We start from the raw sequence: 14,475 nt of genomic DNA on the forward strand, positions 1-14,475 counted from the left end.
ATCTTATTTGAAACATTAAATTATTGTATGAAGAAAACTATCATAGTTTTTCATCAAACCTTAATGTATTATCATCAGCTATTATTGATTAATGATGGGAGGAGGGTCACCCCAAGACTCATCAATGATTACTTGTCTTCTACGGTCCTCTTCCACACTCTATCATCATCATCATCATCATCACCGTTCATTAATTCACGGCAATCTTAAATTGAAGACTTCCTGCTTGACATTTGATGTACATTGCAGAAATAGCATTCTTCCATTTTTATAGATCGCCAGAGTATGTCTTGTGTTGTCTCTTACTGTAACACTTTCGTCTTCTCTAGAATTTATTGCTGCAATGCCCTAGTCGCTGGGGTATCTTGATCCACACTGAACAAACTTCTCTAGTTTCTCTAGAATTCGGCAGCCAGAATCCTGACCAGGTCTAGTTTAAGGGATCACATTACTCCTGTCTGGAGTTGTTGCACTGGCTTTCTTTCAGATTTTATGTTGATGTCAAAATCCTCAAGCTCACTTATAAGGCTCTGCGTGGCTTGGCACCTCAGTTCCTGTCTGAGCTACTATCGTCCTTCTCCCTGCCTCACACCCTTCTGAGACTGGTCTCCTGTTTGTCCCTCAACGCCCTACATACAGTACTATGTGCTGATGGGGCCTTCACTGCTTACACCCCAGAGCTCTGGAATTCTATCCCAAAGAATATCAGCTCTCAAATCCAGACTTAAAACCTTCTACTAAATTCTAAAGCTTCTTGTAAATGTAACGGCACAGAGCCAAGATTGAGGTAGGACCCTATGCTGTATCCGAACTGATATTAAGCACAGAGTTAGAGAGTGAGAGAGAAAGCCGGGTGTACTTAGACAATACGTCGGATCCGAAATCGTTGTAGTAGTGAAACGCAGGTCAATTAGCCGGAAGATCACAGGTAACGAGGAAAACTAGGGAAGGAGCTCCACTGGGATACCCAATACCGAGCACTGTGATGAAGGTAAGGAGCCCTTAAGTATTCTGGGTGATAGGATGATTAGGCCAAGCACCAGTGTTTGCGGGAATTGGAAGGTGCTTGTTTCTGATTACCAGGAGCCGCGTTTGCTCTTATTACCGAGGGCTGTGACAGTAAAGCTTTTATTGAACTGTTGCCTGTCTGCCCCTTTTTAGATAAGATCACTTTATTGGCCATATACAATTTCTTGCATTAGGAATTTGTCTTTTCGCATACCCCAACTTGCTCTTGATTTGAACCGGCAACCTGCCAGCCACAGGCGCAGATCTTATCTTCTACTGCACTGTAAACTTTTGTGTCTTTGTGCTAATTTTACAATCTTTCTTACTGTTTTCATTGTGTAAAATTTTAATTCGTAAGCGCTTAAAAAAGATGCTTTGAAAGGTACTATATAAAATAAAGTTATTTACTATTACTACTGCAGGACTCTTCCATGACTACTTGGCTTCAACTGTCCTGATTTTATTTTCATCATCCTAGACCTGTTGTGTTTTTGGAAACATAATATTAAAGAGGCAAACTACACAGGTCACAGTTTTCAAGTTCATTGATTTATTCATTAGAAACCAGTATCTCTTACAGTCACAGACATATGTATTCTCCCCCTGAATCTGAAACAAAGTTAATAGCTACCAATTAAATGTAAGGAGCACATTATTATTTGCTAATGATACATACCTTCAACCTTATTGAACATGCATCCTTTCTAGCACATGATGCTTATCTTCTAGCAAATCAAGGCACTGGAAGGCAATATTGCCACTCCAACCCCATGCTTTTGAAACCAGGACTCTTAATACTCCAAAGGCACCAAATTAAATACCAGATTATTTGAACTTCACAGTAAAATAGATCTGCTATTTTATTGAATTGAACCAGATCAGACAGCAAGCTGGTGTACTACACGGGATCTTTCCTGCTGGTTCTTAATTTCTATTTTTAGGAGGTCATGGGACTTTTGTATTGTTTTGGTTCTTCAGGCCAGCTGCCAGTCATGTCTGGATAAATAAAGGCTGTTTCACATCAAGGCAACAGACGTCTCTTGCCACCTCCATGCTTCTCTCCACTGTAGTGAAACAATAAGCACTGCTGTGTACACAACCTCAGAACAAAACATCTTTCTATCCCGTCTGAAAAAGGCCTTCTCTGTTTGAGGGCCGAGTATGAAACAGCCGCACTGCGCAGCCTGGTGAGGAATTAGCACCACCACGCCTCTCTGACCACAAAACTCCAAGGATGGCTCAGAGATGACAGTGCCTCTAGGCCAGAGGTGGGCAACCTTGGTCCTGGAGGACCAGTGTGTCCAGAGGTTTTTATTCTAACTTAATGAGCTAAACCAGCTGGTTACTGTCTTAACTGGACCAGTTTACCAGCCTTTTCTAGTTCCCACAGTGCTGCTGCCTGCTGTAAAGAGACTGCGGTTCCTCCTGGACCAGGATGGACACTTTTGCTTTGGTCCATTTTGGTTAGGATGGAATGATGTGGTGGGAGCCACAGTGGCACAGTGGTTAGCACTGCTAACCCATCCATTGTAGCACATGATGGTTATCAACATAGTAACAGCAGGTTAAGCAAATACCAAACTGGTATAGCAACTGGTATTTTTTTTAAATAAAAGCGACTCAAAACAGTACGGGAGCAGACCAAGCTGATTCCGGGTCGGAGTTACTGTACATTATTTGCCCCTCACAGCTGGGGGTCCCCTCAGGCAGTGGGCGTACAATTGACCACGCGTCACCAGGGCGCTGGGTGGACTCGCTCGAGTCAGCGAGGGTATCCCTCACTTCCTCGTCATGGCAACCCCCAGGTCACCGTGGGCGTCGCAGTCTGGTGCGCCGACCTCTTCACTCACCTACGGGGCAGGGGTGTGTGTGAGGGGGTTCGTAGTATGTTAAATATCGAACAGCTATGAGAGAAGGGCAGGTGGGTGTGAGAGGAGAGAGTGTCCCAGTTGTCTCGATTCCCCCTGCCTCCACACCCTCCAGCCTTGGGGTCCCAGTAATGTCCGGTGCCGATGCCAGAGATGAAAGGCGAGATACACAAAATTGAACATTTTACTTTTTAAAAGCAAGGAGAAGGGGCGGGATGCATTATTCGTGGCAGATGTGTAGCATGGCAAATCACAAAAGATTAAAAAAGAGAAAGAGAATGGGGGCTGCAGGAGGGCAGGTGGGGAAAAAAAGAGGAAGAGAAAGAAACGTGAAAATGCAGATGGAAAGATGGGGGGTGGCGAGAAAAAAGACCACAGGAAAAGAAAGTGAAAAAGAGAAACTGCAGCTTTTTCGAAGGCGGAAAAACTCTGCTTTATTGAACAAAGCATTTAGGACACAGCTTTCTAGTTTCCACACTTTCTGATTGTTGGGAAGAATTACAAAAGTAAACTAAAGCAGTTTTAAGGTTAGAAATATCCCACTAATCACACCACTGTGTGCTGACATTAGAGCCTTCCATGAATAATAATTAAAAATACACAGAGCTATGTCAGCTACACCCATTATTAAAGTTGGTCACTAGACACTGAACTCCGAGCCCTAGTGAGGTCTCACATGTATTCTCTGACAGGAACAAACTCCTGGTGGAAAGATACAATCGCCCAGAAGTCACAATGATTCAGACGGAAGCGTTCATCGCTGTTCTTTTGTGGCTCATGGGCTGCCACCCCCCTGCAGCTGGAAGCAACGTTTAGGCCACTGGAGAAGGAAGAATAAAATCAAGTAGACGCCAAGAGAGAAACCGCTTCCGGCTCAGCTAGGAAACAAGAACGTCAAAGATCCAAGTAGGAAATTAAAGAGGATACATGTTGTGGACTGAAAATCTGATCATGAAGAGGCGCTTCTTTACCAAAAGAGTAGCCAGTGTCTGAAGCAAACTGTCAACAGGGAATGCTGACTCCCCTACAGTCTTTGAAAAGGTGCCTTGGCAAGATCAAGATACTTTAAGTTCAATCCTAATGCCAAACTTGCAAGACATGTTCTTAGACGTCTCAGGCTCACTCTTGCCCTGATTAATTCACTCCTTGCCCTTTCTCTTGTTGCTCTGGGCTGTGGTGGCACAGATGGCATCCCCAGCGCTCATCTAAAAGAGGCGAGACAGGCCATGTGTATCTGGGTGTATCTGCAGGTGAAGCCCAGTTATCCTTGCTTGTAATGAACCCAAAGGTGCTTCCTGTTATCTTATTTTTAGCCGTTTCACATCCTATTTGAAGTGAGACGGCATGTATTTGTGAATAACCACGTGCTACCATCAATAACCACATCGCCACTGTAGCATAGAAACCATGCTTTCTCCAAATGAAATTTTGTGTTGTACTGAGGGTACCAATGTTGCTTTCTTTTGCAGTAGGAGACACTAATCTGTTCTTTGCATGTATCCAAAGGCAGGGGTTCCCAATGCGGGTCCAGGAGTTCCACACACTTACTAGATTTTTTGTTCCGGCGAAACAAACGCTTATTGACTTAATTGGAACTGCTTGACTGCTTTCAGCTCTTAAACACATTGCAGGTTTGCCTCTTAGATACTGCATAAGTTAACACAAAATCTCATACTTTCGAGCAGACAAAAAAACTTTAACATATTTCACTCAAGCAAGCTGTTAGTTCAATTAAAGCTTCAATTAGGTCATGAAGCTCTGAAAAATGAAGACCAGGGGGTGTGTGGACCTCCAGGACCAGGATTGGAAATCCCTACCAGTGACACAGAAAATATCCCGTGAGTGTGAGATTGGGAAACCCTTTCCAGGAGATAAGAAACCTCTCCTAGGTGTCTATCTGTAGGGTGGGGGCCAAGGTGGGTGGGATATCACAGCACTGCAGTGGCTGACGGCCTTTCCACATCCTTAGTTAAGGAAGCAGCAGCTGCCTCATCCAGGAACCACAGCAGCTCCCCCCCAGCTGGGTTAACTCGAGCTGCAGGCAGCGCCGGGCCTTCACCTCCCTCCAGAACGTGCTGTGGAGAACAGAGGAGGCAGAGAGAGGTCAGGCCCCAGACATCCCGGACACAGAACACTCCCAGCATCAGCAATTCACTGCTCTCAACACAACCTTTCATGTCTGTTACTTTCTACTGACTGAAGCGGTGATCAGATGAAAGCCTAGTTAAGGCAGTGTGGAAGGGGATTGGGCTTCATTAGGCAGTGCAGATTCAAATAAATAACTGCTAATTCAACATCCGAACAATACAAAAGTAACAAGTAAGAGACAGCCTTCTGGCCCATCCTGTGCTCTGTTGGCTGCTAGTGGCTTACTGAGCAGAGGACAGACACAGCTTTTTCTTTAGGAATCCACGGACCTCTGTTTCAGTGGTGTCACTTGCTCCAGACCTCCACAACTCTGTATGTAAAGAACTACTTCCTTCCTGGTTTTAGTCCTAAATCATGCACTTCCTTTTCGTTCCCACTTGCATCCTCTGGTGTCACGGTTGCTCCTGACCTCCGGGTGGAATGATTCATCAGCTGTTAATTTTTTTTTCAATAAAAGAGAATTGCCCTGCAAGTTTTAGAAGTGTGTGCCAGAGGTCTCCTTCACGTCTTTGGATGACTTTGTCCAAATTAATACCAAAAATGAAGTAAACCAATATCTCCTAAGGAGAACCACAGTGAGGACATCTGTTATATTCTGTAAGTTTCTAATTAATGCAATCTAATTAATTAACACATGTGCTCTGTTTAACAATTTATGCTTCACTCATTTTCCATTGTTGACAACCCCCAAAAGCCTCTCCCCAGCCAAAGCATGCAGAACTGTGACGAGAACACAAATGAACAGGCTTCAAAGCCCTTTCCCTTAAACATTAGCTACTTATTTTTGTGAAATTCAACCACCCTGGAAGCTGGTTTCATAAGGATTTAGAATTTAAGGGCAGAGCGTGATAAAATGATCACGATCTTATACCTGTTGTCACTTTAAATATGCAGAAAATCATTTGATAGTTGCTAGATAGAGGCAGTTTAGTTTTGGATATTTTTAAAATTGCTTTAGTCTGAAGCTATTATGTCTTCACAGAAACAGGACTTAATGTGCAAGAATGGAATAGCATAAGAAAAGATACAAATGTGAGAAGGCTATTCATCTCATCTAACCCATTTGGTAATTAGTAGCTAATTGATCCAAAGATCTCACCCAGCTGTTTCTTGAAAGAAACCAGAGTATCAACAGGTTCAACAAGATGCCCTAACAGCTCCCACCACCCTTTGTGCAAAGAAGACTCAGCAATAAAACATGTTCTAAGGCATTAACAACTTTTAATCCTATTTTGTGTAATCAGGAGAGCTGCAGGGAAGGCTAGGAAAAGCTGAAATAATAGTAATGTATTGCTTTCTTGTTTCAGCAGTACAGTTTGTATGAAAACCTGAAACTTGTGAAGTGTGAAAATCAAGACAATTCTATACAACTGACATATCAGTTATTCCATCCATCCATTTTCTAACTGCTTTATCCAATTCCGGGTCGCGGGGGTGCCAACGCCCATCCTGGCAAGCAACAGGCACAAGTCGGGGTACACCCTGGACGGGGTGCCAGTCCATCACAGGGCAGGCAGACACAAATATACACACGCTCACACCAGGGCCAATTTTCCCAGAAGTCTGTTAACGTACCAGTATGTTTTGGGCTGTGGGAGGAAACCAGAGCACCTGGAGAAAACCCTCACAATCATGTGGAGAACACACAACCAACACGCACACAGCACTCCACTGCCCCACTGTGTCACCCATATAACTTATTACCCTGACATAATAAACTTATGATGTAAGAGAAATAATGTCACAAAATATCACAAGCACACTCGCTAAGCAGTGCTTTAAAGACCCACCTTGAGCACAGGTGCTTTGCTGCCCCCTGTTGACACAAAGACCACACAGCGGGCAGCATTGACCACAGGCAGGGTGAGGGTGATGCGCTGAGGTGGGGGCTTTGGGGAGTCGCTGATGGGTGCCACTGTCCGCTGGTTCTCCTAAATGAGGGGGGGGGGGGGGGGGGTCAAACAAGAACGGGTGGTTTCTGACATGCAGGACACCTAAAGCAAATTTGAGTCCCAGCTTGTGATAAATTCGTAAAGAGCAAGCCAGATCCAATGTTCTGCATGTGTGAAAAAATAAGTTTGTCACAGGCATACAATTATTTCTTTCTGAATAAAAACTCTGTGAAAGAGCATGAGACCCCACCAGTCCTGCTCTGAAAGTTGCAGTTAGTTTAGAGGTCTGATGCTTGATTACTCACTAAGACTGAAGAATACACTTCCTTAAAATCTTCTTTGAATTTATGAGGAGTTACAGATCTCAGCTCCTTCTTTCAGGATTCTCCACCCGGGAACATCTCCGGAGAATGACTGAAATCAGCAAGTAGCAGGACTTTCCTCTGTCAGGCATAAGGGACTCCTGAATCTATTATTCCATTTAAAGCTCTGATTAAGACTTCTTAGTTTTTGTTTTTGATCTTGTAAAGATCTTGAAAAGAACAATGGAAATATATATAGGATTTACTGGTTGGCCATGTCGCTTTCAGTTGTAGAACAGCAAAAAGCCTATATTGTACAAAACCCAAGGCTTCTGAAGCTAACTAGTCCCATTGTAAATTCACCTACAGAACTTTCTCCTAGGCAGACAGGCTGGTCTGAAATGAACATATGATTTTAGTGCATGTGCAACAGCAGAGAGAATGTTGCAAAAACTGACTTTGGACGTTACGTTTATTTTGTGTGATCACAAATATAATAACATATTTTGTAATATTATACAATACAATATAATAAAGATTTGTATATAAATATAAAATAATACATATAATTTATTTTACACAGTTTTAGGCTACAAACCTAAAGAAAATTAACAGATTAAAATTAACAGAACCTATTAAAATTAACAGAATAATTGCTTTGCTTAATTTGAAGGTTCAAGGTGTGGTGCTCCCTTACCTCCAGCAGGGGGTGCCCTGGGAACAGAGAACAGGTGTGTCCATCAGGCCCCATCCCCAGCAGCAGCAAATCAAAAACCGGAAACTCCTCGTTTGGAAATGCCTGCAGTGGAACAGATAAGGAAACAGCTAACCCAGAAGAATCAACATGGACAAAAGGAGTTACTATAGAGTTACAATGGGGTAGACAGACACGCACACAGTCACAGCAGGGCCAGTCTTCTCAGAAACGACATAAACTATCAGTATGTCTTTGGAATGTGGGAGGAAACTACAGCACCCAGAAGAAACCTACGCAAACATACTAATTTCATGCAGATAACACTCCAGGTCCGAAATTGAACCCAAGACCCCAGCACTGCGAGCCAGCAATGCTAATCACTTAATACTGTGCCACCAGCACCAAACATATTCTACATTTGACTTTACATTTAAAAAACAAAGCATGTTTATTTTTCAGGTCAATTCAGATCCACCAATCTTAAATGTTATCAAGAGCACAGAGGGTGAGAGGGGGAGAAAAAGCAGAGCCAAGCTTGGCGACACGAAAAAAGGTTACAGACGAGAGGAGACCAATTGGCCTATCTAGTCTGTTTGGTAGTTAATCCTGAATTGATCCCAGGATCTCATCCAGCTGGGATCAATCCTGGGGAAAGGAACCCAAGTATCAGCTTGTTCCATACTCCCACAACCCTTTGTATAAAGAAGCAACGTCTTGCACTTTCACATACTTCCCAGTATACCTTCTGGTTGGCGTTTCAGTGTTCATTCATAAAATGTCTCCTGGGTAGACTTTGTCAATGAATCCATCTATCAGACCCCCCTGGTAGTTGTCTCTACTCAAGACTAGGAACAATAACCAGTAAAGGCCTTAATTACCTCACTCAGTTTCTTGGCGTAGTCTTTCGCAGCTTCCTCGACACTCAACGAAGGGTCGATGGCCAAGACCTGAGTCTCAGAGATGCTCATTTTGCAGAACAGTTGACTCTGAAACAAAGCTACAGCTTTTCAATGTCCCTTCCCACACCATGTCTCATACCACAAAGTGACCATGAAATACTGAATTAGTCCCAACTCCACCCCTACTGTACTGTGTCTCCTAGATCAGGGGTCTCCAACCCTGCTGCTTGAGAGACCCAATCCATAAGTCATATAAGTGTCCTATAAGTCAGTCTTATAGGACGCCTGTGAACATCTTGATCAATCAATCTCTTCACTTAAAGGCAGGACTTAGTCCCATTAGTCCCAAATGATCTCAAAATGATCTCATATAACAAACCAGCTTTTTATTCGCTCAAAATTGAATTGGTGACTGAATTGAATCTGCTGACCTGTTGCCCTCCAGAAAAATCCCTGCCTTTAGTCACTGAAAGGTCTGCCTTGCAGTGTGCAGTGGGCAACAGGCAGCTCTCCTCACCATGTGTGCAACAACCTTACTTTATACAGTCCATAGGTGCTCTCAGGGTCTTCGAAGGGAACCAGGCGCTCGTCACAAAAGCCCACCAGCCACTTGGCAGAGTCCAGGCCGGGCAGGGCGGGCAGCTCGCGGGCCAGCATGGAGACCAGGCTGCCGCCGGACAGGCCGAGGGAGAAGCGGGTGCGCTCCGAGCCCGTCGCCCGAGCTGCCCGCGCCGCAATGAAGCGAGCCAGCGCCGGCCCCAGCTCCGCCGCCGACGGGAATACAAGAATGCGCCGACCGCCACCGGACATCTCCAAGGGGGGCTGAGAAACACAGACACGGCTGTAATCCCGTCTACAACAGTCTACAGTACTTACTCCTAAAGCCACTGCTCTTTGGGGTCCTGCTACTGTATTAATTGATGTCCAATGGAATTTTAACTTGGTACTTCTTTCTGGAACATTCTACTATGCTAACTTGTTGCCACTGTACGGTAAGTTTTTTTGCTACAAACTATTAAAAATTATAATGTTGGGGCGGTGCTGTGGCTCTGTGGCTAAGGATCTGCATCTGTGGCTGGAAGGTTGCCGGTTCGTATCCTGCAGCCAGCAGAGGAATCCTACTCTGCTGGGCCCCTGAGCAAGGCCCTTAACCCCAGCTGCTCCAGGGGCGCCATGTAAATGGCTGACCCTGCGCTCTGACCCCAAGCTTCTTTCCCTGTCTGTGTGTCTCATGGAGAGCAAGTTGGGGTATGTGAAAAGACAAATTCCTAATGCAAGAAATTGTATATGGCCAATAAAGTGATCTTATCTTATAACTAATTAATGATTAATAAATCAATAAAGGATTTGCCTTAAGCCCAAACACATAAAAGGGAGTGATGCATTTTAGTTACCAGTGATACTGAGCTATGTAGAAAAATACAAGTCCATTAACATTTCCTTTTGAGCCGCAAAATATTTTTTATATGTCAAATGAACACAGTGTACGTTCTCTGTATCATACGCATATTTCAGTGTTTAGAGTTTAGGCAACCGTCCTTTAGTCTCTTAACTAAATTATGTAAATACCCAATACTGTAGGTTTGTTTAAAAATGTGATTTATGGACTGAACCCCTTTATTTATTTATACCACAAAACTTAACGATACAACAGAAGAGCCTCGGGTATCCTATAACAATTTCCCTCGAAGACATTACTGCATTCATACTGTATGAAAATATTTATTCATTTTACAAGGAAGCGGTTTTTTAGATTGCTTAATGCAAAGTTTTGCAATCACACACTACTTCGCCCAATTAAAAATAAATGTATTAAAAGACTACTGTCTCTCCCGTCTCCGATTTTTTCAAACTAGCTCAGAGAATGATGCTCCACCTGAAATTACAATTTATCGTTTTCATATAAACAACTAAATTACACAAATAAGGAATATCGGTTTAAGCTCTAATTCGACATAGTATTAATGTCGCTTCTCATTTGCAACATCCTGCATCCACTGAGTACTTACTATGTTCAGAAAGTAACAGTCCCAGGCCTTCCTTACTGTAAATGCGCTTCCGATTTATTCTCTTCCACACGTTTTTTTGTTTAAAAATCGTTAAATCAATTTTTATTTGTATTACAAGTCATTCCAAAAGACCGAACTGCTCAGCACGCCCCAATTCACCTCCAGTTCCTCATATGACGCCGCGGGACAGCCAATCCCGCAGTGCCCCTGTCGCGTTGCATTTCGGGATACGTAGTCTTTGATACGACGATCCGAAATCCCAGGCAAACCACTTCACCAGCAGCTGGCAGTGTTTGCTCAGTAGCATATCTTGCTGGAAAGCAAAGTCCAGTCTTTTGTGCAATAATGTCTGCTGTTGTAACTGTTGCTGGGATATGCTCTATTCATTGGTTGTACTGTAATAATAAAAATAGTATTTTATAATAATAATAAAAAACGATTTTAAGCATTTAGTGCTAGCAAAATTAAAACGGAAGTGCATCTGCAGATGTCGTTTGTTGCTTATCTTACAAAGATACTGGGCCACGAAGATCAGACTTTATCCGTGACAGCCTTCACATACGTAAATAAGACTCTTACGATTTTTTGCATGACCAACAGCTTCCGTATTGTGGCATAGCGCTCATAATAATTATGTTAAAAGCACAGCTATTGTTGCTTGTGTCATATTTGTAATATTAATATCACAACTATTTTAATTGTCTTTATATCAATCCATCCGTCCATTTCCTAACTGCTTTATCCAGTATAGGGTTGTGGGGGAGGCAGGGACCATACTGGCAAGCAATGGGCACAAGGCAGGATACATCCAGGACAGGACAAGTCCATCACAAGGCAGACAGACACAATCACAGACACACACTCACACACCCCTGGGCCAATTTTCCCAGAGGTCAATGAACCTACCAGCATGTCTTTGGAGTGTGGGAGTCCAAACTGGAGCACTGGAAGAAAACCCACACAAACAAGGGGAGAACATACAAACTCCACACAGACAGCACCCCAGGTCTGGAATTGAACCCAGGGCCCCAGCACTCTGAAGCAGCAGTGCTAAACTCTGTGTCACCCTAATTAATTTCATAGATGTATTATATTGCTGTACTTTTTCTTTGTATTAACACAGCTGTGCCAACTGCAGCTTCAGTATTGTTGTGTATGGTGGTCGTGGGTCGTGGGTGTTTAAAATGTCTATAACAATCAGTAGCACATATTTTGGAAGGGGACACCCCATCCCAAGTCTGCAGTGTTTCCTGGGTCACCAAAAGGTGGGCAAAGTATTGAGGTAGATAACAGTCAAATCTGACTTTGCTTTAACTGAGGTTTAATACAGAATTAACATTGCACTGGAAAACTCCAGAAAGTTCCAGAGAAGACCTGTAGCTAACATAACCACCTAAGGGGGAGGCACATTTCCAGTTCTCCATAGGGAGGGGTGTAAGGCTTCCGGTTCTTTCCACTGGAGCTCTTAACCTAATGAAACTCATTATTTGCTTAACTGGATAAGCTGAAACAAATGAAACAAAGCTGGATCTATGAATCCTCTTGGACAGCAGCCCTGGGGGACTGTTATTGACTTCTTTGACTCCCTAAAATGCAGAATAAGGTGATAGAGAATAACACGTCAAGTATTATACACAAATACAATTCAAAGCGTAAGGACTATGTGGAGTAAACTTTGTGCTTTTTGCTATTAGCACACAAAATTGATTAGAACCAGAGAGTGAAGGAAGTGGTTTTTTTGTCTGTTTTTGGCTGAGTGTATGACTTCTGGTTCAGAGCCTTGGCAAAGTTTGCATGAGTTGCAGAGTGTATCCTATTTCTTTCCTGCTTGTGTAGCAGCTAGCCCCGAACCAGCTTCGTTGTACTAACGAGACAGGTCTTGAACTGCAAAGCCTGCTGGGAAAGATGGCCGCAGACAGCATGACTAAGCATTTTTTAGTTGTTCAAAAAATGAGAGCGCTCTTGCAAGTCTCAGTTGGCTTTTGGAGACTTACTTTCTCCCTTACACCCTTGGCTCTTAAAAGGCATACAGTCCCAGTGGGACATAAAAAATGGCCCCCTGCTCATTCATCCTTTTCCAAAGCACAAGGCTCATTTGCATTTGCTAATTCTTCAGTTCCGGACACTGACAGCTCTCTTTATTGCTGATGAACGCAGCCCTGTTTTTTGGAAAACCGCACCCCAGCTGGCTTGAGGAAAACAAAAAAGGGACCATCTTTTGCAGACTGATGAGCTCCGGAAATCGTTATTGCAATTAATGTGGGTCTAAATGACATCACCCAAAATGTATTCAAAGGCCTTTCAACAGCCTAGGGTACTTAGAAAAAGTTTTCTGCTTTATTAAAAAAAAGGATATTAAATTAAGAGCTACAGAAGCTGGGATCAGAATTTAGCCCAAATCAGGGTTTCCAACTCGGGATCCTGGCTTATTATAACTGAATCTCATACTTAACCAACATTTTATCAATTAGACCTTTATGAAATCTACTCCTTACAGGTGCAGAAAAAGTTCAAATTAAATATTCCCTCAGTTACTGTAAGTGTACAGTGAAGGAACTCATTATAATTTGTGGTAACTAAAGATGTCTAGCTGCAATGAAAACCAGAAGATACCAGGGTCACAACTATGAGATAATTCATGTTATACATACTGTACATATACTTAGAACATTAAATCATTTTTATTTTAGGGGAAATTCATTTCTCTAGTCCTGGTGTGCGTGTTTGACCTGAGATGTACTGGCGTCCCATCCAGGGTGTATCCTGCCTTTCGCCCATTACTTGCCAGGACAGGCTCCAACATCTCATGCAACCCCAAACTGGATAAAGCTGTTGGATTAATTATTTCTCTTCATAAAAAAAAAACTGATCCAGGGCACACAAAGACGCTATTTATGTAAAACACCAAAGCATGTACCATTTTCCAGCTCCCTTTTAAGCACGATCGTTCATTTCAGAGTTTAAGAGCAGCACATTCAAAAGCATTTGCTTCAGAAACAAAGAAGCAGTTCTTTCCACAGAAGGTGGATGGAGGATGGAATATATTAGCTCCTCACATGTTGGAAGGCGATAAAAAAAGGATTCTTCCAGGAGTGCGCCAAGGCCCCTGTAGTAATAAGCTACTGTATTATCAGCCTCAGTCGAAAGGACTCTATTATTCTCTATTACGTTTGTTAGAGACAATTCTATTTTTAATAGCAATTCAGCCTACCATGGCCACCCAGACAAAGGTTATTAAAGTTCCATCGGAAATTCTAAACTACCATCGGAACACTAAGCTACGGCCTTCCATCGTTTTTGAAAGATTTGTAAACCCATGATTTCATTTTGCTATAACTGTGCCCACCCCTTCCCTTTGTGTTTATATTATAGGTGGTCTGAAATAAGCTTTATAAAAACGTAAATTCTAAAATCCCAAACTAAAGCAAATAGCATCACTCAAGAGAAGTTTGTGAATAATTTCTGTGCTTCTGAAAAGTAAAATGAAAGCTGTGAGGCAGGCTTTAACATACTCATCATTAGTCCACAGTGCCGTGTAAGGATCCCAGGAATCAGAAACGTCGAAAATAAATCAGTTTTTAGGGGAAGCTAACGAGGTAGTGTTCCACTGTTTTTTCTATTGCTTCTGATGTAGACATGACAGACACTGGTG

General features: G+C 42.9%; 1 protein-coding gene across 1 annotated transcript; it reads right to left on the minus strand.

Annotated features, from left to right (window-relative positions):
* Positions 1-3,284: 3,284 nt before the first annotated feature.
* pgls (6-phosphogluconolactonase) lies at positions 3,285-10,998 on the minus strand. The gene is made up of 6 exons (XM_088932700.1): positions 10,824-10,998; positions 9,352-9,636; positions 8,794-8,901; positions 7,916-8,017; positions 6,815-6,955; positions 3,285-4,951 (listed from the first exon to the last, which is right to left on the minus strand). Exons 2-6 carry the CDS (start codon positions 9,622-9,624, stop codon positions 4,805-4,807), a joined length of 771 nt encoding a protein of 256 aa, XP_088788826.1. The 5' UTR covers positions 9,625-9,636; positions 10,824-10,998; the 3' UTR covers positions 3,285-4,804.
* Between the last annotated feature and the right edge of the window lie 3,477 nt (positions 10,999-14,475).

Source organism: Atractosteus spatula, chromosome 14 (assembly GCF_055471065.1).
Source record: "Atractosteus spatula isolate fAtrSpa1 chromosome 14, fAtrSpa1.hap1, whole genome shotgun sequence".
Taxonomy (NCBI): domain Eukaryota; kingdom Metazoa; phylum Chordata; class Actinopteri; order Semionotiformes; family Lepisosteidae; genus Atractosteus; species Atractosteus spatula.